This window comes from Mus caroli, unplaced genomic scaffold (genome assembly GCF_978045245.1).
Source record: "Mus caroli unplaced genomic scaffold, Mus_caroli_1 scaffold_7, whole genome shotgun sequence".
NCBI lineage: Eukaryota > Metazoa > Chordata > Mammalia > Rodentia > Muridae > Mus > Mus caroli.
The window spans coordinates 118,854,973-118,882,400 of record NW_028227262.1 but is presented as its reverse complement, the minus strand read 5'-3'; the positions used below and the strand labels follow the sequence as shown (position 1 = coordinate 118,882,400).

Here is a 27,428-nt window from a genome sequence, read left to right as displayed (position 1 = left end):
GGTGACCCGAATTTTTGGATGTGTAGTCACTCTTGGGGCTCAGAACCCACGTAGGAGGTAGAAAAGAAGTGGGTGCCGCAACAAGAACCCTAGCTTTGGGGTGATTTATGTCTTCCAGGGGCTAGGGACCTGTGCGTGGTCCAAGGGATGTGTTGGGGAGGGACTATCTCAGACGTTTGTCATCCTCGCCCGCGGCATTAACACATGGGAAGGCTTTCTTCACCAGTATCTGGGGTTCAGGATTAGAGATCTGTAAGGAAAGAGGGGGTAGCGGGGTCAATACCCCTGGAGGCGCCCACGGGAAAGGCCCCCCTTCTCTGCAGCGGTGGGGAGGGGCTCTGCGGCGGGAGCGAGAAGGAGGGGCGCTGCGGCAGGATGGGCGGGCTAGAGGCGGGGTTCCGTGGGCTTTAAAAGTCGGTGCCCGCTCGCTCCTCTCTGCTTCGGCCACCAGCACATCCCGGTGCTTCTTCTCAGGCGCAGCAGCTTTCCTCTGCGGCAGCCGCACCTCGCCAAACGGCGTAGTGCTGCAGGCTCGCCCGAGTTGCTGCTTGCTGCCTCTGCCTCTGCTGCCGCGGGCCGCCCTGCGCGGACCGTAGGCTGCGCAGACGCCACCTTCGATCCTGTATCGCTGTGGGCGCCTCGGCGCGCCCTGTGATCCGCAATCCTGCGGCGGGCGGCATGGGATAATGCGGCCATGGTGCGCCGAGATCGCTTGCGCAGGTGGGTGCTGCCAGCCCGTGCCGCCAGAGGGGGTGTGGCCGGCCCGCACCCCGGAGATGCGGGAGGCAAAAATCCTTACCCAAAGGTTGCCGCACAGCCCAAACTCTCGGAATCACCCTCACTGATGATTTTTAGAACCAGGGTTTAGTCGCGTGAGATTTACGAATTTGAGGATTTTTTACATTAACATGTGAGAAAAAGGCTATTATTTTTTTGTCTGGGTCTTCGTTGTGGTACGATTTAGGAAGTGGTGGTGAAGCAATTTAGGATTCGTGAACCTTGGTAACGCCTGGTGTGTTCTAGGATCTTCAGAGCTGGTCATTGTTGTGGCGTAATTTAAGATTTCTAGACCACGGCATGTGATTTAGGAATTCAGGAGCCGAGATTGTCGCAGAGCGACTTAAAATTTCCAGGTTCAGGCCTCACAGTGGCGTGGTTAACCGCATAGGTGCGACTAGATCGTGCCGCGCAGTGTGGCCACGGCTGTAAGTGTTGTTTGGGAGCTAGAAATGGAAACCCCGGGGGACACCGGCACGCGGCCAGGCTCTTAAAATGTAAAAAGAATTGTTTGCTTTGGTTTGTGGGTGCACGGCACAGTTCTCAATAAGAATGAGTCAGGTGGGCTGGTTTGGTGGTATTAGATAAATATGTTTTTACATCATTTAAAGCAGTAAGAAATCAAGGCACGTAAAGTTTGTTGTACGGGTGTGTTGAATTTTTGCTCTAAATCATGGTACCATCAAATAATAGAGAGTGGACTTAAAAATATTTGTTTAAACCTTTTTGTCCGATTGCTAGTTTTCTTGACTGCTAAAAATCTTAAAATGTTTGGGGTATTTTTACCAAGGTAACTAAAGCTGAGAATGGCTGGGGGAAGGTTGCCCCCCCTTTCCTGCATGGAGGAGGTGCACTGAGGTATGGTCCAGAGAGCGTGGGTGTGGCACCTCTGTTTCCCTGCGCCAGCAGGAAGCCCCTGTTCGCTCTGCAGTAGGCGCCCCTCCCCGGCGTTCTGCTGAGTCACTGCGGATTCAGTGAGTCCAGCAAGGATGCCCCAGAGGCTACATGAAAATGTATGAACAGGTAACAGGACCAAACGGGTTCTGAGGAAATGAGCAGTAACACCAAAAAGACCCCCCTCCCCCAAACTTAATGCTTTTGCTTTTCAAGGAGGTTCAGCCTTAAAACCTGCATTTGTGGATAACAGACTGAGATAAAACCATCGTGTTCTGGCACTGTGCCAGTCATTTCTAGTATAGCCTCGAAAGGTAGATCCAAAGCCTTGTGACTTTATTGGACAGTGACTTTGGAGGAAGGAATAAAAAGTCTCAGCGCTGACTAAAGTTGAGGCAGGCAGCTGAGGTTCCTAAGGGGTGTTGGTTTTTACCCACCATTTTAGGTTTACAGAGAGCCCCCCCCCCAAAAAAAAAACCCAGTCAGTTTCATCAAATTGCAGGTAATGTGTTATGTATAGGGTGCACTCATATACAAAGACAGCGGTTTTATTTGTAGCTCACTTCCTAATTAATGTACGTAGCTTTAGTTTAGGAGGCACTATCCCAATTCTTTAGAGAACCCTTTCCTTGGTGACCATGGCGGGTCACAAAGAAAATGGTTTCTAATTCTGCCTTATTTCTTGCCTCCAGGATAAATTGATCTGGACCTTTGAAATCCAGGCATGGCAAGCTGGGGCCACAAATCTGTGCTCCCCCCGCCCCCCCCCAAAGTCTTGAGTGCTAGGTGTGGGGGTGGGGTCTTAATTAAATAAAAGGGAACCACCTCAAGAGTCTGCTAAGAATGCACAAATATAATCTGCTGCCCAGACTTGTAAGAGATTAGATATTCAGGGTCAGGGCAAAGCTGCTTACTGGAATGCTCCTGGTCTCTCCCCTCATCAGTTCCATAGCCCAAATGCAGACAGTAGTGCCAAATGGGGATTCACTTGGCCAGAGGATATGTATGTGTTAGAACCCAGGAGCAGCTCTCTGCTTAAGGCCATGCAGTAAGTTACATATGTGCTTGGAAAGAATGGTAGTGAGCTAGTACAGTGACTGCCAGATGTCAAAGGGTAAAGGTGTTTATTACATTCTTCTTGGTAAAGTTTATGCCATTGTCACGTTGGTGTGGAGTGGGGAAGGGAGGGGTGAAGTAGGGAGGGGAGGGGTGGAGTGGGCAGGGGAGGGGTGGAGTGGGAAGGGGTGGGAAGGGGTGGGGAGGGGAGGGGTGGGGGGATGGGGTCAAACCTCATAGTGCCCAGGTTTCCCACACGTTTCATTCTGATTTTTGGAAGTGTACAATGTTACCTTGGCTGCTTTTTCCACAGGATGAGAGAGTGGTGGGTCCAAGTAGGGCTCCTGGCTGTGCCCTTGCTGGCTGCTTACCTGCACATCCCACCCCCTCAGCTCTCCCCTGCTCTGCACTCATGGAAGACTTCTGGCAAGTTTTTCACCTACAAAGGCCTACGCATCTTCTACCAAGGTGAGAACTGGGCTCCTGGAGAATCCCAAGGACATGGGTTGTGTAGGTTTCAGCTGAGGCATCTATTTTGTATCCCTTGGTCTGTTGCTCCATAGTGAAGGTGAGGTGAAGGTGGGGGTAGAATTGTACCTGGTAGTAATTGCAGCCCCATTTGTATTTGAGAAATTGCTTTTCTCTTTTGAGCGCCCCTAGTGTCAGGTAAGCTATATAGTATTTAGAGATCTGTCTACACCTTTATTTCCCCCACGCCCCACCCCATTCCCAAATTCATGTACTATTTTCCGTGATTTGTTGTATGTATCTAAACCTGATAAGATTGACTTGATGACTGCTATTTAATTATCACACTCAGGATATTCAGTTATATTTTAACATTCATTATTTCATTTTTCACTTAATTTTTACAACAGCATTTGGAGATAGGTGCCATTAACCTCATTTTATAGCTGAAGAAACCGAGAAACAGATTGGAAAAGATTTCTTTTGGGCGGGGGTCAAGAGCAATAACGAAAAATGTTTGTTTTTCGTAAACCGTTTTTCATTATTGCTCCTGACCCCCTCTCATGGGTTATAGCCAGTCGAGTAAGTATGCTTTTTTTTTTTTTTTTTTTTTTTTTTTTTTAATGTTGGCTTGTTGGTTCTTTCCCAGACTTGATATTTAGTGTTACATCTTATTTGCATAGATTCTTTAGGTTAAATCCAGTACATGATATTTTAATTGCTTTTAATTAAATTCTGAAAACATGCTACCTAAGTTTTATTCCACTAGCAGTATTAATTTAAATCCAGTACTGTTGGCAAGGTATTTTATTGTTTGAATAATCTGAAATATGTCACATACAGAAAAAGTTCCCATCACTATTAGCCCATCTTTGTTTTATTTTTGAGTTGCATGTCTTCTGCTAATATCTAGACAAATGGTATAAGCTCAGGTGATCCACTGGGAAGAACTGTCACATCTTAGGTGTGATAAATATTGATTAGGGACAAAGAAGCTTTAGCTTGCTGTGATTATAGTATTTTAACTGTTTTTCCTTTTTATTTAAAAATTTGACTTTTTAATGTCAGCTAAAATATGATGACGAACAAACTGTTTTAAGGGTTTTCATGTAAAGCATGTCATTACAATTTAAAAGCACAGAGTAAGAGGAAGCTCCTGAAGTTCTGTTAGCTTGCATTCTAACGCAGCATTGTGATTATCATTCATTTAGTCTGAACCTTTTGACTGGATTAGATTTTGGTGTCGTCAAGGCTGCCTTGCATGCAGTTTGCCTAATTTCTCATTCTCCTCCTTCTAGATTCTGTCGGTGTGGTCGGAAGCCCTGAGATAGTTGTGCTTTTACATGGCTTTCCAACATCCAGCTATGACTGGTACAAGGTAATGATATTTCTAGGTCTGGCTTATGTCCTAAAAAATACTCAAACTCAAGATTTTTTTTTGTTGTTGTTGTTCTGGTCAGCCCTAGAATTCTTTTGCAGATTTGAACTGTTTGATAAAATCTCATTAAATGTAGAATTGCTTTTTATGTACTGTAAGGGGAGTAAAATACTGACGGCAGACAGGGACACTGCCAAACTAAAGCTGGAGTTAGGCTCTCCGTCCAGTGGCATGCAGGCCTGTTTGCTGTGGGGCTGGGCAGTGGGAGCAGGGCGCTCACCATGCTTACTTTCTTAACAGATCTGGGAAGGGCTGACCCTGAGGTTCCATCGAGTGATCGCCCTTGATTTCTTAGGCTTTGGCTTCAGTGACAAGCCGGTAAGCAGCAGCTGGGTGTGGTCCGTGATGGGGGTAGGTGGGTGGGTACAAATGAGGGTCTGGCAGGCACTGTTAACATCATGCTATATCTTTGGCTTTCCTTTCCTCAGAGACCACATCAGTATTCCATATTTGAGCAGGCCAGCATTGTAGAGTCCCTTCTGCGGCACCTGGGGCTCCAGAACCGCAGAATCAACCTGCTGTCTCACGATTATGGAGATATTGTTGCTCAGGAACTGCTGTACAGGTCAGTGAAACCAGACTTCTGTCCTCTGCACAGATGTCGTAGCTTTAGATAATGGGAAACTGAAGTATTCTGGGATCATCACACCTCTAGGGGTCGTCTGCAGCCCTTTTGGGGAGTCAGTTTCTGAGCTACATGTGTCTTTCTTCTTGCCCTGCTCCAGGTACAAGCAGAATCGATCTGGCCGGCTCACCATAAAGAGTCTCTGTCTGTCCAATGGAGGTAATTGCCTTGGTGGTAGGTGGAAAAGTAGGGTGTAGTTTCAAAAAGTCACCCTTTTAAGTCACACAAGAAAAAAAAATTTAAAAATAATCTGATATTATAAACAGACACCATACATAGGGTATCTTTTACCTTCATTGTGCCATGAGTAGTTTTCATGGTTGATGGTATTTATGGAATACATATTTTCAAATCTATAGCAAATAAAAGGATAGCCATGATGGCAGGATACCTCAATGGGCGAAGGGGCTTGTTGCCCAGTCTGTGATATGACTTTGATTCTGGAACCTACATTGTGGGAGGAGAAGACTGACTCCTCCGGGCTGTCCTCAGACCTCTGCCATGTGTCTTGGCACGAATATATACATAAGCACAATGAATACACATTTTTTTTGTTGTTTGTTTCTAAAGAGCCAGGTGCAGTGGTGTACACCTTTAATTCCAACACTTGGGGGACAGAGGCAGGTGGATCTCTGAGTTCAAGGCCAGCCTGGTTTACATAATGAGTTCCAGGACATCCAGGGCCTGGAACCAACCCTGTCCTGAAAACAAAAACAAAAACAAAAAATAAAGGGGCTATCACAAACATAATTCTGTTGATCTGGCTGGTAAGCTACATTCATAAACTCTTAATTGGTGGTAGTGCCAGGTGCCAGCTGGGAATGAGTCTTACCATTTGGAAGTTTTGGGATTTTTTTTTTTTTTTGTGTGTGTGTGTTTATCTTTTCTATCATGGAGATGCTCATTAATCCAGAAATGCCCAAATGCCCCAAACTGAATGCCTCCAGGGCAGCCTGGGACAAGAGTAGTGGGTCTGTCCCTTTATCAGTGGAAACAAAGAGTGAATTTTCTTTTACAAGAGCCTACCTACGGAAACATACATGTGTTTGTAGAGGAGCTTGTTACTACCACTGTGCTCTGAGCACTGGGGTGAGCTGAAGGGAGTGTAAGTGTAGGCAGCCGTGTGTGCGGTATGGAGGAGCATATAAATTACTCTCCATTTTTGTACCTTAAAGCAAGGAAAGCAAGCCCAATTTGTGGCAATTTGTCTATTAAACAGAGCACCTTGTAGTAATTAGCAGTATAGTCATGCCTCAGTTGGTACATGCTCATGCAGTTCTGTGTTGAGTACGAGTTGTTGTGCAGTGCCTCGCTGTTTGTACTCATAATTCTGTTTTAGCAGCACAGACTTCACGTGTACCAGCGAATGGGTAGACAGTCTCTGGGAGTAGCTGGGAAAGGACTCACAAGCCTCTCTTTCCACAGGTATCTTTCCTGAGACGCATCGTCCTCTCCTTCTCCAAAAGGTTGGCAGCTTCACTGCATAGCTCCTTGGTTTAGACATCTGTGACATTAAAAAAACTAAAAACAAAACAAACAAACAAAACAAAAAACCTGGCACCTTTTAAGGACCATACCTGTGATGATGAGCCAGTCTATTGAAATCTAATTTATTATGAATTCACATTAATCAAGTAATTGTTTTCCTCAGTCAAATAAAGCAGGCTCTCCTACATGAAACCAAACATTTCTGAGAAATAAGAGATGAACAAATATTTAGCAAAATACAACTCTATGAAGATCTGTATCTTAAGTATGATATTTAACTAAGCTAAGATCCTAAGTTGATGCCTTCATCAGTTATAAGGGATTATACACTTTTTTCAGAAGATATGGCTAAGTTCTATTTTAGTTTCTGATGTAAAAGCTTTTGTGTTGGAGTTGTGAGCTCCGTCTGGATCCTTGATTTTTACTTCCATTTCTTATTCCCTGCAGCTCCTCAAAGATGGAGGTGTGCTTTCCCCCATCCTCACCAGGCTCATGAACTTCTTCGTGTTCTCTCGAGGGTAAGTCATCATCAAAGACTGACTATGCACCAACAGCAGTGTAATCAAACAGTCCTGGACCACAGCTAGCCTGGGCTTGGAGATTTTGTAGCTGTCTGGCACTCTGAACTCCTCCACACAGCCTCACCTTCCTGCCTTTCTACTCTTTTCAGTCTCACTCCAGTCTTTGGACCGTATACTCGACCCACTGAGAGTGAGCTGTGGGACATGTGGGCTGTGATTCGCAACAATGATGGCAACCTGGTCATCGACAGGTAAGCCCTCAAGGAGGGGCAGATGTCAGGTTATCTGTTCTGCCCCTTGCTGGCTTACTCCGGCATAGGCAGGCTGGTTAGGGATTATGAGACAAACTTTAAGCAGTCCTGGTCTGTTTTCCAGGAAGGAAATCAGGCATACGATGAGACTTGCTCCTAAAGCATTTGGCATAAATAGAATTTGGATAAATAGCTGCAAGTCTTAATGCTTATTTACATGAAAATGACTCATTGGCTGGCTTATCCTTCTTTACTTTTGCTTAACATTATATGTGACAGAATGTTTTAATCATAGTTTTGAAGGGAATGAATGTGTCTCTCTTAAATACAACGCTCCTCCTCTCGCCTGTTTTTTCAGTAGCAACAGAGAAACCTAGGTTTAAAGAAACATGTTTAAGTCACAGAGCTGGCTAGTAGTGGAATCAAAACTGGATTCTTAGACTCGTGTTTTAAATTAAGCAACATTAATTACTCCTTCTGAAGACTGCATTCCCTGTGTTATAACCACGTGCTTATGCTGGTGGGCAGTGTGCTCACGTGCTGACATGGGTGGATGCGTGGGGCAAGCTCTCCTGTCCGAGGCTGCTTCTGGGTGGCGGGTGGCGACACTTCTCTGGGCCTGCTCTGCCCCGCTGACTCGCCTGTGTTATAGTCTTTTACAGTACATTAATCAAAGGAAGAAATTCAGAAGACGCTGGGTGGGAGCACTTGCTTCTGTGTCCATCCCCAGTGAGTATTTGTGCATAGTTTTTTGTTACTCTAGACAGGAACATTTGGGGAATAGTGATGTAACATAATTACAACTCATAAAATCTCCATGTGGGGTTGCCAGATTTAGTAAATAAAAGCATGCACTCAAGTAAATCTGAGTCTTCCAATAAAAACAGCTACGTTTGGCCTAAGTATCTGCTATATGACATTTAGGACATTCTTTTTACCTTTACCCTCACATTAAAAAACAAAACCCCAAACACAAACTGTTCACCTGGCCCACTTAGCCAGCTACTCTTTATTCACTGGCACTCCTATTCCAAACGGCTGGCTTACAGAGTTGGGGTGTAAGGTCGAGGCACTACCACACATACAGCTGGCATGGCAGTATGGGAATTGCCTGCCACTGTAAATATCAAACTGTTGGGACAGGCGGCCAGTAAGGTAGGTACTGAGGCTGTGCCCTCTCTTCTTCCACGTTTAAAAGGGAAACAAACAGCACAGTGCCTCCCACATACTAGTTACTGATCAACAAACTGTTGGCGGACTTCAGCTGTCAGAGGTCAGTTACAGAAGAGGAAACTTCAGGGAGGGATGGTTCTAGCTACCTTTCTGAGAAGCCGATCTTGCAAGTGAGCTGCCTCCTTTGGATCAGAGTACAGAAGAGCCAGAGGGACCAGATCGTTCCATTTACAAGACTGACTTGCTCTATAAGCTCACCTAACAATAAGTGAGGATTTGTATCATAAAATTTTTAGTCACTTTTTTTTTAAAAATTTAATGAATGGAGGTTAATTTTAGGGTAGCAGCAGGAGCACAGATGTGAGTTGTTAGAAATTTCCTCCTCTTCTTTTTCCTAGTTCATTTTATCTATGGGCCATTGGATCCTATAAATCCGTATCCAGAGTTTTTGGAGCTGTACAGGTGAGTCCTCGGAGTAGTTCATCCTGACACTTCGTGGCACTAGCTATTGCATCTGACCTCACTGGAAACAAAATAAACAGACCATTTAGGGATAGGGAATCTTACTCTTCCCAAGAGGACAGATCAAGAGATTTGTATTACTTTCTCTGGATTCACACATTCTGTTCTCACTGTCATGGCTGCCATCATTCCATGTGTCCATCTGAGCCAGTTCACTCATCTCAGCTGAGCAGTTATCAACAGCTCACCATGAGAAACGCCCCTTCACTGGCTGTTATCCTTTAGGAACTTACTTAGAAGGTGCTTGTCTGTCATACAAGAATCTTTCTGACCTTCCTGTGCCCTAGTGGATACAACCTGGCAAAAGCCAGCTTGCTTATAATTTTAAACAATCTCCTCGTGAGATTAAGGAAGGTTCTTTGTTTATCTTTGCTTGGGCAGTGAGTTGCTGGGTGAGCCACTTGTTGATGCTTCTCTAAGGAGCTGAAAGTCATGTTGTGAGGACTGTGACAGAAGTGTTGTATTTGCCAGATGTTGTCTGTTGGGTTCTGAACAACTGAAACCACTGTAAGTGGAGTTGGCAAGTTTATCTGCCTAAGGTACCGTTTCCCAGTAGGAGATGAGTAATGCTGTTGATTCCTTCCAGTGTGGTGTGTCTGTAGGGTACCTGCGGGGCTTCCCATGCCTTACATCCTCTCATCCTCCAGCCTCAAGTTCACCTCCATGCTGTTCTCTTCCACTAGGAAAACGCTGCCGCGGTCCACAGTGTCGATTCTGGATGACCACATTAGCCACTACCCACAGCTAGAGGATCCCATGGGCTTCTTGAATGCATATATGGGCTTCATCAACTCCTTCTGAGCTGGAAAGAGTAGCCTCCCTGTATTACCTCTCCCATTCTCGTATCTGTGTGTATTCCACTTAGAAATGCCCAAAAGAGGTCCTGGCCATCAAATACTATCCTTTCATCAAAGTCCATTTCCTTCACATTGGTGAACAAACTACAGGAATCAGGCAGCTGGAATTCTATAGGGTGACACAATAGTCCACCTCATCTCTAAGGGTGACATGATAATCCTCTCATTTCTGTGACATCTGACCAAATAAATAGAGCTGCTGCTGTTTTGTGTTATTAGGGCGTTCTGACTAATAACACTTCTCATTTATGTAGAAAAACAGCATTAGATATTCTTTTTTGGTGTTAAATACTCCAAAAAACCCCAAAACATAATAACAACAAAAACCCAGTTTCTGTGGACTGTATTAAAATATTTAGAAATGCTCCCTTCCGGCCCAATCCTAACTGGAATACAGAGTGAGGGAGGAGCTTGCTATCTCCCTTTCAGGATCGGTTACAGTTTATGAGAGGGATTATCTTGTCACTCTTTTACATTTTGTTTCATCGGCTGCTTCTACTAGACATTTTTGTTTAAACAGATATTGGCTTACAGGGCTGGGGAAGTAGCTCAGTGGTAGTGTGCCTGCCTAGCATGTTAAAGCCCTTGAGTTCAGTTCCCAGCACTGTTCCCAACCCCCTCAACTCCCCCCACCCCAGCCCATCGAACCTAAATAGACATTGGCGTAAATACAGTGTTCTGAGTATGCGTCTAAGATTGATTTGCATACTCGTGTATATATTTACAAACAGTTGGCCCTTGCTAAGAAGAAAACCTCATTATATATAGAATTTGTGAATAAACAGGTTGAAATTATTTGCAGAATTTCCTAAAACTGCAAGGTATTAAGAACTGCATCTGTGCCAGAGATTTACTGTTATTGTTTAGAAAGTCCAAGCTGAACAGTAAATAACAGCCTGCCTTCTCGCATCTCAGAGCTTAGGGGCATGCTCCTCCAGGGCTGAAGTGGAGGGGAGGGGACATGTAAGTGCGGAATGAATGTCCATTGGCTCCTCTATGATGGCCGCTCAGCATCCTGCTGGCTGTTCAGAAAGGCTTTCTCATATGACTCCTGTACTTAAACAGGCAAGTTTCCAGAGACGTTAAGAACAAATTCTGAAAGACCTAAGAGCAAATGGTGCTGAATACTTTTTTAAACCACAGTTTTAACTTAGTTAAAGCAGCATTATTGATTATTTTAAATTCGTTTTTTAAATTAGAAATTTCAAGTATAGCAACTTTGAAACTGGAATGAATGAGTGTTTATTTTCTATTAATAAAAACAAACTGTGACAAAAATGGATTGCGGCTTCCCCTCCCCCTCCACCCTTCTGGGATAAAATTTTCCAGCATTGCCAAGAGTTTTTCACACAATAAATAGAAGCATGTAATGAAGCTAAGCAGCTGTAGAATAGCATAAGTAGTATCTGATTTTCAAGCCCACTCAAGGCTGCATTGTCGCACCAAGGCTGAGTGAGTGAGACATGAGGGAAGGAACTCTAAAGCTCATGCTCAAAGACAGACAGACAGACAGACGTTTGATCTGCTGGCACAGGGCCAAAAACACTTGGATTTGCTTCTTCAAAGTCATCATTATTAATCTTTATGTGTGATTCTGGAAAGATCATGCCACTAGCCTAAAAACCACCAATAGGGAGGGCATAGCAACATCACCCTTCCCAGCAAGAACTTATCCCACAGAAGCCAAGATAACATCCACAGGCGTTCTCTCTTTGCTTCTCACAGTCACCTGCATGGTCACTCCATCAGCTAGGGCCAGCCTGGACCGCACCAATAAGTCATAGCCACCTCTGTATACACCTGAGAGAAAAAGCGAGGAAAAGAATATTAAGAACTTCAAATAATCTCTGATTAATGGAATTTATCATGTTTTGCCCATACTTCCTTTCTATTATTTTAGCCTTTATACAAATTCACAGGAAATTAATCCTACAAACAATCCTACTTTTTAAAATGTTGATATGAAATACCAGGTACATGGAGGTAGTCAGTGACACTGCCTGGTGCACTCAGGTAGTGGTCAGTGAGAGTAGCAACAGCATCTGTTACACATTAAAGTATTTTAGCCAGATGTGCCCCTAAAGAATAACCTAAGGAGAGCCTGTAAAATCAACTCCTCATTCTAACTAGCTTTCCTATAGTTACACAATGGACAACAGAAGCAGCAGGGCAAGGAGGGCCTCTCCTTGCCCGGTCCTGATGGAAGTCTCTTACCTGCTAGATAGAGGGAGTGGGAATTCTTATTCTCGGGGACTTTATCTGATCTCTCACATGGCTGCATACCAAGAAATGTGATGATGTTGTTGACAGCTTCTGTGGAGAAATTTAATGCAACAAGAATTAGAAAAGTTAAACATGTGGGTCTGCCTCTGCCCCACCATGTCCTAAGAGCTGCAGGTGCACAGGGCTGTAGACTAGAGGGAGGCTCCTAGCCTAGAAAATGGCTGATTTGGTCAGATGATGAAGACAGGCCCCTGTTTTTGAGCAGAGAGGAATTCTTTTGAGAACTGCATGCACGCCTCCTGGGTTTTATACTGGCTCCAGGCAGCCCATTGCAGCAAAGTTCTTACCTTCAAGGGTTTTTGTAGAGCTCAGGGCAAAGGTTTCCTCTTTTTCAAAGGCATCTCCCACCTCTTCCCAGGCAGCAGCGAAGTTAGGTTTTAGTATCTTCTGAATATGATCAGACACAGTTACTTCAAGATCTTCCAGCTAGTGGGCAACAAGCAGGGGTCAGTAAATAAAAGTTCTTTGAGTCTACAACAAAGATAGAAGAAACTGATCACCTATTATTATGTCTCCAAACCATACAAAGGGCCTGAAGGAAGCCCTTCCTCACTAATGTGGTCTGGGTGAGTCCAATGCTAGCTATAGGTCCTAGTAGAGAGGAGCAAGAACAACTTGGAAAGAGCTAAGTGTAGGCTGAGTGCCGATTGCCCTGAGGTGCACAGTAGTCATGTTGTCACACTCAGAGTTGAGGGCATATAGCACCTTCTGAACTTGACACCCCACCCCTCCTTTCTGTCAAAGCTTTTCAGTCCAGGACTTGTCAATATTAAAACCGACCAAATGAAAGTTTGCAGAAGCAAAACCAAAACCTATATTATAAGCAAATTCAATCACATTAAAAGTGATGTAATTATCTCTTAGTTATTCTCATTAAAGGGCGTGGGGAAACAGTGAATTCCTTTGCTATAATTACAAAGTGCTCCATTTAAATCCTGGCATGACAGTTCCTTTACAGAGAAGGCTAGTCTAGGTCCCGTGAGTTTTGTCAGCTCTTTATAGAAAAATGCTCTTGTGGCAAGAAGTCATTTAATGTGGAAAGATCTCTGCAGGGAAGACTCACCACATATTCATCATCATATCCATCTTCATCTGGAATTCCAGTATTAGGGTCACAATCCCGGACTGTGAACTTCATGGTACAGCTAAAGGTGCCTGCAACTGGAGGGAGGAGCAGGGAAACCACATGAGTGGACAGAGCATGCACACTTCCATCATTGCTGAGGACGTACCACCCATGCTCAGCACTGTGTTCCACATCTTCACGTCTAACATAGACGTGCATGCCCTGTTTGAAGGTAGTAGTTCTTGAAGCAGCTTGCAAGCTGATCAAAAAGTCAGTTTCACAAAGCAAGATTTGAAAATATTTCTGTACTGTGGACTAGAACAGTGCACAGAAGAGGATACTGTTTTTGTGTTGATGTGGAAAAAGTAGGGGGAGAGATTTTGGTGGGACTTTTTGTCATGCAGGTGAAAAAGTCTATTTTGAAAAATTTAGAACCACTCATTGCTCTAATATACAACAAAGCAAACAATACTAACAGCAAAGCAGACAGCTCATTAGAGTAACACTGACCAAGTGCATGGTCTCAATGCTGTCTTTAAATTGTGGACTGAGTGGATCCACACAACACCAGAATAAACTCCTCTACATCAACCTTCAATGTGCAGTAAAGAGGTCAAAGTGAGGTTTTATTATTGATAACGTCTGTTTCACAATGGAAAAACACACAGCCACTGTATGTGTCAGATGATTGACAAATAAATGAGTAATAAAAATTGACACAATTTTGGAAAGTAAAATTTTGATGAAGACAGGGTTTTCTAAACAGTTTAAAGGAGAGAATTTGGCCAGCAGGGATGGAGGAAAGGTGTCTCTAGGTTGGTCAGGGATCTGGACAGGACGCACATGTATACAGTACTAGAAACTGAAACACCAGGAAGCTATTGTGGAGGCTAAGCAAGAGAAGGAGACTCAAATGTAAACAGATGACAGTATGAGCACCAAGAGGTACCTGTTCAGTCTGTAAACATTCATTCCATCCCTCCATAATGCATCCATTCATCCCTCTTTCCTTCCCTTTCTCCCTTATATAATTGATATATATGAGTAATCTATTGATGACACTACAATTCAATGCCATAAATCCTTCAATATAAAATTTAATAGAGTGCTATGTAAAGTTGCAGGATTAGGAGTCTGGGGATAAATTAGAGACAAAATGAATGGCAGACAGCTAGACCACGGACTGGGACAAACTGGATGAATTTTATGCAAAAGACAAGAAAGAGGCCATTTCAGTACTGTGGATGTGACAGATAGGAAAGGATAGAAGAGGGATGTGTAAAAAGAACCTTTGTGGCAGTTTTCTTTAACTGATCTGGTTGACACAATGAGGACTTGCAAGGAATCTGCCAAGGGCTACAGTACAAATCATGGTAGTAATGCATCAGTGTGGCTAGAGAAAAGGGAAACCCTGGGAGAACAGAGAGGAAGTCAGAGGGGCCATCAGGGCAGGAGCAGAACTTTACTATCATAAAGACTACAGCTTCATGAAACAGGAAAGGCAAAACCCGAAGGGAACAAAGAAAACAAAACCTGCAGATCCATGTTAAAGAGGCTTAAAAAGTGAGGTACATTTTATGAGGATTTGCTAAGGAGATGAGTATGGAAAGAATACAGAGTTGGGAAGATAAGTGCTGAAGCTGCACAGGAAGAAGGATGTGTAGCTGGGCTGGGATACAGTGTCTAGTGAGCACAAGTCAGAGTGGGAAGTTGGAGGAGTTAACCATCGAGGGGAAGACCATGGCAAAAGAATACAGACCTGAAGACTCCTAGATAGCTGTAGAAAAAGGTGTGCCAAGAGAGGGTTGAAGGAGACAATCATCCACATAGGTCTAGACTGAGCTGAAAATAGAGTCAATACAGGACACAGGAAATTAAGGAGCATGAAAAGTATGTTAAGCAGTGATGGGGGTGGGGGTGGGGGTAGAGTGGTTGTTTACCTAGCAGCGCTGAATTCATGGTAATGCTGCACCCAGAACAGAAGGGATGCACAGAATATCAATGCTAAAGTTAACCTCAGATATAAGAGCCAGCACTAAGGAATGACAGGTATTAGATGAAAGTTAATACTGTATTCTTAGGCCCCAATTCAGGAGGGAATGAAAATGAAAAGGTAGACTGGAAGCAAAGGGAAGGAAACACATGCAGAAGGCCACCAAGCAGAGACAGTGTAGAAGAGAGGGCTCAGATGGTAAGCCCTGTACATCTAATTGGCCACATTTGGGCATAGAGACCATGGTGAGCAAACAGTATGAGAAGGAAGGACTGAACAGGAAGTGTTGGAGGGAAATTGTAGGATCTGGTTGTTAAGGAAGGGAAAGTTTATAAGGATGAAGATGCCAGATTGCTGATGGAGTGACAGCTGACAGCTTTATGGAGGTATTAGGATTCCTTAGTGGACAGTATGGACAGGTAGCTTGTCCTGAGACTAGGTTACTGTTACAACATGGGGAGTGAGTGAAGATTATGAGGAAGTAAATACATCTGAAGAAGAATTGTGCATCCATGATGACTATAGTGGGGTGGAAATGGACCTCGTGGCAGGTAGTGAAGATAGTGCAGACTATTGCATGGTGTGGCATTGACATAACTGACATGCTCTGTGGAGCCTGGCTGACAGTGAGTGACACGATCCCTACGCAGCCTTGTATGACAGTATTACAGACAAGACAGGTTGGAATCTGAAGAAGGAAAAAGTAGGTAACATTGGGGTGGAAGGACAGTGAGTACAGAGGGTGTGTAGGGAGGGGCATTATAGAAACCAGACGAGAAATACTAGGGAGAAAAGTGACAGAGTTGACTTTGCAGTAGAGAATTGTGAGTTATGCTAGATTGCAACCAAAGATGGAGAGATGAATGTAGCTAAAACACTGTGATGAAGGGTGTCATCTGGTAATCTTTCCTTGACTGGCATCTGAAACAACCAATATGACCAAGACTTAAGGGTCAAGTAGTATATAAATAGGTTAGGTCTGAACCATGGCCAATTGCAAGGACCCTCTGAAAATCCTAGACTGAAAAGCGGGGGGAAAAGAGATGCAAGAGAAGACTGCTTAACCCATAATGACATAAAGATAGCCACTGTGGGTAAAAGCAATTATGTGGTTAACACAAGTGTCAGTGTCTAGGGTCACACAGGAACAAGGACTGAAGAGCACCCAGGAAAGATGGCAAGTACCGATAGGAAGGCTATGGAGGAGAAAGACTGGGAGCCTCTCTGGGACCACTGTGTGAAGGAGCCTGAACTGGCAGATAGGTAATGGTGTGCCCAGGATGGAATCTGTAGGACTGAAAGAGTGGGTTTCAGGCTGCATGGTGGATCTTAAAGCCAAATTTAAAAAATGGCATTTGCAGTGGGGGAAAAATAAAGCATTGAGTTAGGTGAGGCTTTGGTGGGAGTTTTAATTCAAGGAATCAAGAAGAGCTGGACAGGATGGACCTGGATAAAATGACACCAAATCTGAGTAGTTTGTCCATAGAATGAATAAATAATACTGGGAGAAAGGTTGGAAATTATGATGGGAACCCAACTCAGAAGTAAAACTTCACTTTCATTTTCAAGGAGAAATGGGGGTAAGCATGCATATAACTAAGGCATGGGAGTACAAGCTGTGCCTGCTGTGTGGAGTGCTGCACTCAAGTTAGTTTGTTGTATGAAGGGTTTTGTTCTTGTCTTTGAAGAGGGGAGATATTCTACAGAGAGAACCTGGCTAGATGTTCTGTTCAAGGAGAAGCAGAAGCCTGCACTAACACAGGTGGTTTCTGCATAAGGGGTTGATACTGTTTTAAGAAAAGACAGTGTGTGTGTGTGTGTGGGGGGGGTATGGGGAAATGATAGATGAAAATCAAGGCAGGTATTGGCTGGAAGGAGAAGCCCATTACGTGGCTAAAAAGACAATATAAGAAGAGAGATTAAAGTCCAGGAGTGACTGTGTGACCTAGAGAATGATTCTGAGGTAACATAGAAATGAGAGAGACCATAGCGCCATAGAGGTTTCTAGAACTATACTATCAGATCGCAATGATGAGTGCATGGAAAACAGAAGAGGCAGGAGAGTTTGGATAAACTCGCTCACTCTTTATGCTGGGTGTGAAATTTGTAACTAAAGGGCTTGACAGAGGGAAAGGGATGGACATTTCTGTAATTTCCCCCCTGGCCACAGACCTGGATTAGAAACTCAGGAAATCTCAGCAGGTTGAATGAGGTATGCAGAATGCTTAAGGTATGGGAAGAAAAGGCAGTTACGTGTGAGGTTGGATTGGCTGGGGTGTTGTTAGAGAATCTTGTAGAACCAAGAAAAGAGAGAGAAATGAGAAGCAATCAGGTGTGTGTGGGGGTACTTGAGTGGAGATAAAATAAATGAATTGAGGTTGGTTTAGAATTCTAAGGTACAGAGTTTCAGGCCAGAAAGAGGAATCCAAGTACCACTAACTTTGCAGTACACAGTCTAAAAGCAGTTAGCATGTAAAGTTCTCTCTCTCTCTCTCTCTCCCTCTCTCTTACACACATACACGCACACACACACACACACACACACACACAAACCAACCACCACCACCACCATCATCTGCTTAGGAAGCCTAGTAGCAGTGAGTTATACTTCATTTGCTAACAATGATTTCCTTGTACACATGCCTGTTTGGGGGGGACATAGTTTTGTTATGGCCATAGTACATTATCAGTAGGCTCACTTTCTTGACCAAGGACCTTAAAAAAAATGCTGTGAAATATTCCTGTCATCTTTTCAATAATATGGGCAAGATAACTCAAGAAACTCATCAGTTGGTAAGTAAACATTTCCAAAATATTTATTTATATTTTATGTAGTTAGTATGAAATGTATAACAACTTTTTATTTATGTTAAAACCATCACTTCAATGCTATAGTATGGGATAATTTTGTACTACCTACAAATGTGTTTCCTACTGAAAATTTCATTTAAAATAATTAGACAACTCTGAATGCACTGTAGTTACTATGAAAAGCCTGGGGTGAATTGCTGGTATGTACAAAGCAGGAAGAAGGTCATATAGGAAGGCAGTTCTTAAAGGAAGAAAGAAGGAGAAGACCAAGTGGTAACTGAAAACAGGACATTGGAGGGGTAATGTTCAGGAAAGTATATGTATAAAGATAGGTCAGTTGACAAGAAAGTTAAGGATTTGTGTATGTGTTTGTGTGTATGCAAGTGCACGTGCCATGTGTGTGTGTGTGTGTGTGTGTATGTGTGTGTGTGTGTATGCAAGTGCACATGCCTGCTGGCTACTGACTAATGGCCAAAGGAGGTAGACTGCTGAGTTTGAGGTCAGCCTGGGGGGTTAGAAACAAACAACAACAGAGTGAGGCTAGTGAAGCAAGAATGTAAGCTGAGAAGAGGATGAGGGGACTAGAGCAAGGCCAAAGACTGAAGGAAGGCTGGTGAGGTGGGAAGGAGGCAAGTAGCGGGACACCCATGTCCTTAGCTGTGAAGATGAACATGGCAAGGCAGCATAGTTAAGTCTAATTTTAAACAAAGGAAATGAGCAGAAACTGTATTGAGCTATTGAGAAACAAAGGAAAGAACACAAATGTGAAGAGAATATCCATGCCTAGACAGTGTGCTCAGTGACGTCAGAAAGATGTTAGAAAGCAGTGGTGGAAGGAGGTTGGAGGGAGTGAGAGTGTAAAGTTTCAAAGAAGAAAAGACAGAATGGGTAAGCCCAGGCAGGGTACAGTGGGACTAAAGGGAGCCCTAAGAAAACCAATAGATGAGATGAAATATCCTTGCAAGGTAACAGAGAGAAAAGAGAGAACAAAGGAGAAGAGATGCCAATGGATTAAGAGTGCTGAAAGTGAGCACATTATGTGTTCTCAAGGAATGTGCCCTTGGGGATAAAGAGGAGGAGCAGGAATTGAAGCACCCCTACACGCAGGATTTAGGAACCTATGGTGTAGTATGTGACTCTGATGACAGAATACCGAAAGCTGTGTGAGAAGGAAACTCATCAAACTGCTAAGAAAAGTGTTAGAAGCCTGAGCACCTTTAACATACAAGCCCATGAAAAGGTCCGTAGGTTTACAGCCTAGGTCTTATAGGAAGGCCTGAGGATCAAGTAGCAAAATAATGCACGGGAGGAAAAGGTGGAAACATTCTATAGGGGATGGGGGAGGAGAGGGAGGAAAGGAGGGGAAGCTGCTTGGAGGAGATTTTCAGGTTTCTCTCAGAGTTAGAAAAAGCCCAGTGTTGAATAGAAGCATACAGTGCTATAGTAGAGTAGGTTGTTTGGAAAGAAGGTAAATTTAAGCATAAAAAGAAAAACAGCCGGGCAGTGGTGGCGCACGCCTTTAATCCCAGCACTTGGGAGGCAGAGGCAGTCGGATTTCTGAGTTCAAGGCCAGCCTGGTCTACAAAGTGAGTTCCAGGACAGCCAGGGCTGCACAGAGAAACCCTGTCTTGAAAACAAACCACCCCCCCAACCCCCCCTAACCCCCCAAAAAACCAGATATTGGTCTTCTAAAATTCTAACAATTTTTTTAAAATGTGGAAATGAGATAAAATATCAATCATACAGGGTAGACTGTGGTGGGAACATGTTGTATGTGAAAGAGTGAACAGGCAAAGGAAGGAGTTGTGTTAAATAAAGGATCAAGACTAGGAAGCACTGAGATGCTTGAGTGAGGAGAGCTAATGGTCACCACCATTAGAGAGCTGGGGACATGGAATAGGGGAACAAAGGCCAGGGAGGAGAGGGGGCCACAGCAGTGATTCTTACCCTGGGGTGGGGGGTGGGGGGATCCACCTGAAGGGGGGGCGGGCACGGCCCCCAGGTAGCCTATCAGAACATCAGAGGGGAGCAGCAGTGACCTGCTCACAAACATTAACAACAACCCTAGCTCAGAAGATGGTTCTGATAGGCTACTTGGGGGCCATGCACCCCCGGGTGAGAATTACTGGTGGAAGGGGTAGGGGGATGCAGAAGGCTACAGAGAAGGAAGGGTGAGCAGATGGAGGAGGCATCAGAGTCATGACTGTGAGACTTGGGAGGAAAGGTCCTGTTGGTGCAGGGGGATGACAGTGAGCAGCAACTGGATGCAGTGCAGAAGGGAGGTGGGAGGAAGGGTGAGAGCTGTGAGAGGGTTTCCTGTCAGGGGCAGGGAGGGCACTGCCAACTGTGCTTCCTGCTGAGGACTGAGGTGGGGCAGTGAGGCTGATAGAGATGGAGGATGCATATAGGTGATGGGGCTGTGTGACTGGTTGTCCATGGGAGGCAGAGACAGAGGACAATGGTGATGAGGAGGAAGAGATTCAGGAGCAGGAAGAGTAGCTGTTAGGTTCTGAAGTGCCCAGGAAGAAAGCTGTCAGCATATCATTAGGCCAGGGTAAAGTTAGGCATTGCTATGTCAGGATGGGGTGGACTATATGGAACAGAATAGAAAATGACACAGTGACAGGAACAGAGAGCAGATGTCCCCTGAGACCTTTATCAGGGTGAGAGTCAAAGGGTGTTAAAGGAAACCAACAGGTTGCAGGGAGCCATGGATACTGAGTTCTAGATGGAAATCATAGGGTGTGGACTTGGTACAACCAGTTAGACACAGAGGACCTTTGCTTAGGAAAGGTGGTGAAAGCAGTGGGTGTGGAGGACAGGTCAAGCTGAGGGTGCATGTTTAGAGGTCGGCAGCAAACACCAGAGTATCCCAGAAGGCATCTGAAAAAGTTTCAGTCATTGAAGGAGTGACTTAAGGCAGAACAAAGTACAGCAAGAGTAAGGATCGTTTGGGCCTGGGAGAAGGGGAGAGGAGGTGAGGAGTTTGGAAAAACATGAGAGCATGGGAGAAGAGCTGGGCCACTGTGTCCAAATGAGAAAAAGTGATGAGAGGGGCAAACGTTTCAGAGAGCAGAGAGTACAGAGAGCTCAGGGAAAGGTATCACACCACATCAAAGAAGAGGAGGAGACAGATGAGCCAAGGCTGGGAGGAAAAAGAGTATGGGTAGGCCAGTCAGAACAGGGAGTAGAGATGGGGGAGGCACCTAGAAAACTCCAGGACTACCATGTTAATGAGAGATGTGCTGAGATGGTAACTGCTTTGAGGGGAAGCCCCAAAGGGAGGAAACAACTGTGTCTGATGCAGTAATAAAACGAAAAAGCTAGGATGATTAAGGGTGAGATCAGAGAGGACGTGGACTCAAGATAGCATACTAGAGAGGAAATGGCTGGTGACAGGGCAGCAATGAGAATTTCAGGAAGGGAGCAGACAAGAAGGGAAAGATGCTAGATCCTAGTGACACTGGAAGGAGACAGAGAAGGTATATGTGCTAAAGTACAAGTACAATCTTTCAGGTAAAATGCAGGGGAGAAAATGCAGAGGATGGTGAGGCAAGGGTTATATCCAACTAGGAAGAAAGCTATTATTGGCTGTCATAAAAAGGCAGCAGGCAGAGTATTTGTTCGGTAGAAGAGATGATAGGAAAGACACTTGGAAGACACATAAGGGGCAGTAAGTTAAGAATTTGTGGAGGGTCAGTCTTGAACATAAGCTGGTTAGGAGAAAGTAGACGGAATCCCAAGTTTCCATATGGAGGTATTTGCAGGCATCAGGAGACATGCCAGGATCAGTGTCAAACCACAGGAGCACAGCAGAGAAGAAAACCCAATGCCCAGGCATTTGCAAACTAGCATACTTAGGGAAAATGGCACAAGGGTCACAGTGACTTCTGTTAGATCCAGAAAATGGAACAATGTTTGCACAAACAGTAAGTTGCAAAGATAGGACTGGCAGGTAATCATCTTAGGAATGTAGAGATGGACCTGTGAACACCAAGTCCAGAATGTGGGTAAAGGCCTTGTAAATGGTGGAGAAGCATCTACTGATCAGTGCTGAGAAGACATTTTGCAGGGCTAACCAGATCCTTTCTTCCCGTTTCCAGGGTGGTTAGAAGTGTGTACTGGCTGACATAGAAGGCAAGGTGTGGGGTGGGGAGTTGAAATTGGAACCCATTGGGCATTATAGGTTTTGTATTGGCGTAAAGAAGGCTAGACAAATGTCAGAGTAGGAAAATATACATGCTCTAGGAGTTTGGGCTGTGTGTAAGCTTCTCTTCTGGGTCAGCTGATCCAAAGGTGAAGAAAATTTGGAGATCGATAGGATGGGAAGCAGCACCCAAGCAGGAAGAAGGGTCTACAACCTGAAAGTGAGTGTGAAGGTTGTATGCCAAGGCTGAAAGGAGAACCAGCCAAACTGGACATCTTATAATCAGTTGGGTTCTTTTAGGGAGAAATGGAAAGGAAGGTAAGGAAGGAGAGAATGTTTTGTAGGAACTTGTCTCATGGGATGGAAAAAGGCTGAACGATTAGCAGGGGAGAAATAGGCAAAGGCAGCCAAGAGAAAGAAGAGGAGGGAATTAGTGGCAAAAACTGGTAGTGAACATTCCTGAAGAGAAAGGGGGATAAGGAGAGGAGGAGAAGTGGCTGAACAGTGAGAGAAGTTAGAACTGTGAGCTGATCCCATGAAGAAACAGGAGTGAATACTAAGAAGCAGGTTGGAGGACTGTGCTCTAGATATGAGGCAGGGAGTCTATGCTGGGCTTGCAAAGACAAGAGGCCAGCAAGGACATATGTGGGAAGATTTTTGAAAAGGAAAAGAAAGAGGTCATCTATGGAAGACAGATGGAGATGAGGCACTAGAATGGGACAGGGAGGGGAAGGGAGAGGAAGGGAGGGAGATGGAGAGAAAGACACACAGAGAGACGGAGAGAGACAGGGAGGGAGGCAGAGACAAAGAGACAGAGAGGAGGGAGGCAGTCACAGAGAGAGAGAGAGAGAGAGAGAGAGAGAGAGAGAGAGAGAGAGAGAGAGAGAGAGAGAGAGAGAGAGAGAGAGGGAGAGGGAGGAGAGAGGGGGGTGGAGAGAGAGAGAACAGAAAAGAGAGAGCAAATGATAGAAATGTGGACATCATTGCCAAGGGTACAGATTTAGGGCCAGGTGCTCGAGTTCTAGTAGGAAAGGGCTCCTAGATTTAAGGTGGGGTTGGGATAGGTACTCAGTGAAGGCAGACAGGGCTAGCCTGGAAGGCAGGGCTGGGAGTAGTAATGTTGGAGGTGGGGATAGGGTTGAGGACATAGACCTAGAGATAGTAATTTCTAGAACTGAACTTGTAGAAGATTCTCCTTTGAGTGGTAAAGATGATAAATACAAGTTGAAGTTTACTGATCCTATAACGAGAAGGAACTAGAGAAGTTTGAAGTACAGTAGGAAGGAGGGCAAAAGCAAGGAACTATTTTTATAGGAAAAAAGAGATTTACATAAAAACCAGTAGGCTCTACAAGGGCACCTTGTGTCTCTGCTCTGCATACAAAGAGTAGGGGAGGTTTAAGGAGAAGAGATGAAGGTCCAGAGAGGACGAGAACGGAATCGAGGACACTGACATGAAGGTGGGAAAGTAAAATGGGTAGTAGATACGGCCTTCAAAAGAGCAATCCTCATGGAGACTAGGGTCGTGGTGTGTCCTGTGTGAAGGGGTAAACAGAAAGGAGGTGGTTGGAAGAAGAGAATGTGGGTCTAAATGAAAAGGGAAGCACTGAGATGCTTGAGAGAGGAGATCTAATGGTCACCACCATTAGAGAGCTGGGGACATGGAATAGGGGAACAAAGGCCAGGGAGGAGAGGGGGCCACAGCAGTGATTCTTACCCGGGGGTGGGGGGTGGGGGGATCCACCTGAGGGGGGGGCGGGCACGGCCCCCAGGTAGCCTATCAGAACATCAGAGGGGAGCAGCAGTGACCTGCTCACAAACATTAACAACAACCCTAGCTCAGAAGATGGTTCTGATAGGCTACTTGGGGGCCATGCATCCCCGGGTGAGAATTACTGGTGGAAGGGGTAGGGGGATGCAGAAGGCTACAGAGAAGGAAGGGTGAGCAGATGGAGGAGGCATCAGAGTCATGACTGTGAGACTTGGGAGGAAAGGTCCTGTTGGTGCAGGGGGATGACAGTGAGCAGCAACTGGATGCAGAGCAGAAGGGAGGTGGGAGGAAGGGTGAGAGCTGTGAGAGGGTTTCCTGTCAGGGGCAGGGAGGGCACTGCCAACTGTGCTTCCTGCTGAGGACTGAGGTGGGGCAGTGAGGCTGATAGAGATGGAGGAGGCATAGAGGTGATGGGGCTGTGTGACTGGTTGTCCATGGGAGGCGGGTAGGAGAACTCAGGGAAGGAAATGAGTACTAAAAGAGAAGGAAAAGTGAGGGACTAGAGTTTCCAGGAAGAGAACTGTCAGCCCACCAGCAGACCACAGTGAAGTGGGTACCTTTGTGTAAGAATGTGGTATTCTGTGTAGAAACAGCAATGGAAGCAGAGGACAAAAACATGCATGAACAGGAACACAGTAAAGAATAGAAGACTCATTTCTCCTGTGCATGTTTTTAGAAGAATATAAAAAGAAGAATGTGAAAGGCGATGTGATATGTCACCTTGTCGAGGTAGGATGCTGGGAGGATCCCATAGTTTAGGCCATGAGGAGGCAAACTCTGAGTGCCTAGGCATGGGAGTACAGGCTACCGAGGTAGGATGCTGGGAGGATCCCATAGTTTAGGCCATGAGGAGGCAAACTCTGAGAGCCTAGGCATGGGGGTACAGGCTACCGAGGTAGGATGCTGGGAGGGTCCCATAGTTTAGGCCATGAGGAGGCAAACTCTGAGAGCCTAGGCATGGGAGTACAGGCTACCGAGGTAGGATGCTGGGAGGGTCCCATAGTTTAGGCCATGAGGAGGCAAACTCTGAGTGCCTAGGCATGGGAGTACAGGCTACCGAGGTAGGATGCTGGAAGGATCCCATAGTTTAGGCCATGAGGAGGCAAACTCTGAGTGCCTAGGCATGGGGGTACAGGCTACCGAGGTAGGATGCTGGGAGGATCCCATAGTTTAGGCCATGAGGAGGCAAACTCTGAGTGCCTAGGCATGGGGGTACAGGCTACCGAGGTAGGATGCTGGGAGGGTCCCATTGTTTAGGCCATGAGGAGGCAAACTCTGAGTGCCTAGGCATGGGGGTACAGGCTACCGAGGTAGGATGCTGGGAGGGTCCCATTGTTTAGGCCATGAGGAGGCAAACTCTGAGTGCCTAGGCATGGGAGTACAGTGGTACAGTATGACTCCAGCTTAGTGAATCCAATGACACACTGGGCATCAAGGGTAGTTCTGGAGGGAAGGACTCAGGATAAGGTCTGCTAGAAGATTCATAGACAGTAGCTCAAAGCATAGTGGTAAGATTGTTCTTTATTACACACTAGAGAGAAAAGCAGAAGAAATGATTACTCGGGGCCCAGAAGAGGTTAGAGGTTTTCAACGAAAGGGAGATTGTGATACATAAGTTACTCCATTTGCAAGACTAAGAAAGACTAAAATGAAGGAGCCCAGAAGGAAGGAAAGAAAAAGCACAGTGAGAAGAATGAGGAGAGCATTGCATCTAGGGAGACATGGCAAAGAACATCGGGGGTGGGGGATGGACTCAGCAGTGCTTGCTAGGGATAACAGGGACAGGAGTGAGCATAAGTCAACAACTGAGCAGATAGCAGGATAACAACTTCTGAGTCCCTGGATTGACTGGGGGGGGGGGGGGCAGAAGTAAGGCTGGACAGTGATTGGGAAGTGAAGGGTCCCTGGAAAACAACATCAGGGAGAAGTGTGGGGGAATGCCATGCAAATTTAAATTCATGTTTAGGGCAGAAAGAGAGGCTGAGGTTGGGCTGCTAGGGGGAAGTGGCAGGGAGGAGTCAGTGTGCATCAGAGGAGCTGATAGGAAAGAGGGGTCACGTCAGGAGAGAAGGTCATCACCTTGTCTGATGGTTTGGGCAAAAGGAATGGGCCACTCCACCAAAGGGGAAATCTGGATATAATCTCTCCAAATGGGGACACTGGAAGCTCTCAGGGGACAAGCTGGTAGGATGGGAATATCAGTGTCAAGCCTTAGGAGGAGAGAAGAGAGATAAGCTCCAAGTGTTTCCAGAATGGAGCCTCAGGAAAAAGTAAAGCGAAGGAGTCAACGTGACTTGGGTTAATTAGAAGAAACCAAATGACACGCACTTTATGACAGTTCCTGAACAAATGGCTCTGGAAGGCAACCTCAGGGACATGGGAATGGACTCAAGTAGAAAGACTGGAGCAAGTAGGTAGGTACAGGATGCATGTGAATGGTGGAGGCACAGCTGGGCACCAATGCGAGATAGCCATTTCGCAGTGACCACTAAATCTGTGTTTCTGCTGTTCAAGACGGCTGAAGGGTGTGCTGTGGAACAGAGAGACTGCAGGTGGTTAGTGGAGCCTAGATGCAGGGAAGTCTTCTAAACTCATCGGGTTTGTAGGTTTAGTTTGAGAATGTAAAGAAAGTAGGTAACAATATTTTTGCAGGATACAGCAAGGCTCTAGGGGTTTGAGGGGTAGGGCTGGGTTTTGTTCTTTTAGTTTCTTGTTAAAGGACAAAAGATGAAGAGAGAAAGGATGAAGATTGATAGTATAAGTATGAATAGAAGGTCTTCAAAACTGAGTGTCAACCTTACAATGTAGTGGGCCCAAAGGAGAAAAAGGAAGCAAGAGTGACCTGGACTACAGGATTGATAGTGGGAAGGCATCTTCCACTTATAGTGGTGCATTCCCACTCTTTGGAAAAAAGATCCTGGTGCATTAGAAACAACACAGGAAGGGACAGTTAAATGAAAGCAGTGAGCAGACTGCTGTAGACTGAGGAACTCAGTGACTCTAATGGAAAGAGAAACACCCTCCCCTGCCATCTAAATCATTGAAATATGGAAGCAAAGGCAGCCTAAGTGTCATTTGAAGTCAGAACCACAGGAATATCCATACAAGTGACAGCCATTGGTTGAGAAGAGAAGGGAGAGGATGGAAAGAGGCTAAGAGTGGGGTCAGATTAGAACATTATGGAGGACAGGGCAGGGCAGGGCAGGGGAGGAAGTGACAGGCACTAGGAAGCTGAGAGAAGTACAAGGCTCAGTGCAATGGGAGAATGAACTCTAGAATACAGGTGGC

General features: G+C 45.2%; 2 protein-coding genes across 3 annotated transcripts in view; one reads left to right on the top strand and one right to left on the bottom strand.

Moving 5' to 3' along the window:
• The first annotated feature begins 443 nt into the window (after nucleotides 1-443).
• Mest (mesoderm specific transcript) lies at nucleotides 444-10,865 on the top strand. Its single transcript, XM_021165178.2, has 12 exons — nucleotides 444-720; nucleotides 3,041-3,195; nucleotides 4,494-4,573; nucleotides 4,874-4,951; nucleotides 5,062-5,198; nucleotides 5,359-5,417; nucleotides 6,684-6,724; nucleotides 7,194-7,264; nucleotides 7,417-7,518; nucleotides 8,171-8,247; nucleotides 9,090-9,153; nucleotides 9,897-10,865. Exons 1-12 carry the CDS (start codon nucleotides 695-697, stop codon nucleotides 10,012-10,014), a joined length of 1,008 nt encoding a protein of 335 aa, XP_021020837.1. The 5' UTR covers nucleotides 444-694; the 3' UTR covers nucleotides 10,015-10,865.
• A 756-nt stretch (nucleotides 10,866-11,621) lies between these two features.
• Copg2 (coat protein complex I subunit gamma 2) overlaps nucleotides 11,622-27,428 on the bottom strand; it is a 130,843-nt gene continuing 115,036 nt past the window's right edge. For both annotated transcript variants that reach the window (XM_021165176.3, XM_029478893.2), the window contains exons 21-24: nucleotides 13,417-13,514; nucleotides 12,641-12,779; nucleotides 12,285-12,383; nucleotides 11,622-11,870 (exon numbers count right to left, since the gene is read on the bottom strand). In XM_021165176.3, the coding sequence (XP_021020835.1) occupies nucleotides 11,740-11,870; nucleotides 12,285-12,383; nucleotides 12,641-12,779; nucleotides 13,417-13,514 (467 nt within the window). In that variant the 3' untranslated portion in view covers nucleotides 11,622-11,739. The remainder of the gene's footprint in view (nucleotides 11,871-12,284; nucleotides 12,384-12,640; nucleotides 12,780-13,416; nucleotides 13,515-27,428) is intronic.

Excerpts from the sequence above, each read along its gene's own strand:
- Mest (XM_021165178.2), top strand. The coding sequence starts at position 695 with ATGGTGCGCCGAGATCGCTTGCGCAG. Across the intron at positions 4,952-5,061 it reads TTGGCTTCAGTGACAAGCCG|AGACCACATCAGTATTCCAT; the intron begins GTAAGCAGCAGC and ends TCCTTTCCTCAG. Across the intron at positions 9,154-9,896 it reads GAGTTTTTGGAGCTGTACAG|GAAAACGCTGCCGCGGTCCA; the intron begins GTGAGTCCTCGG and ends CTCTTCCACTAG.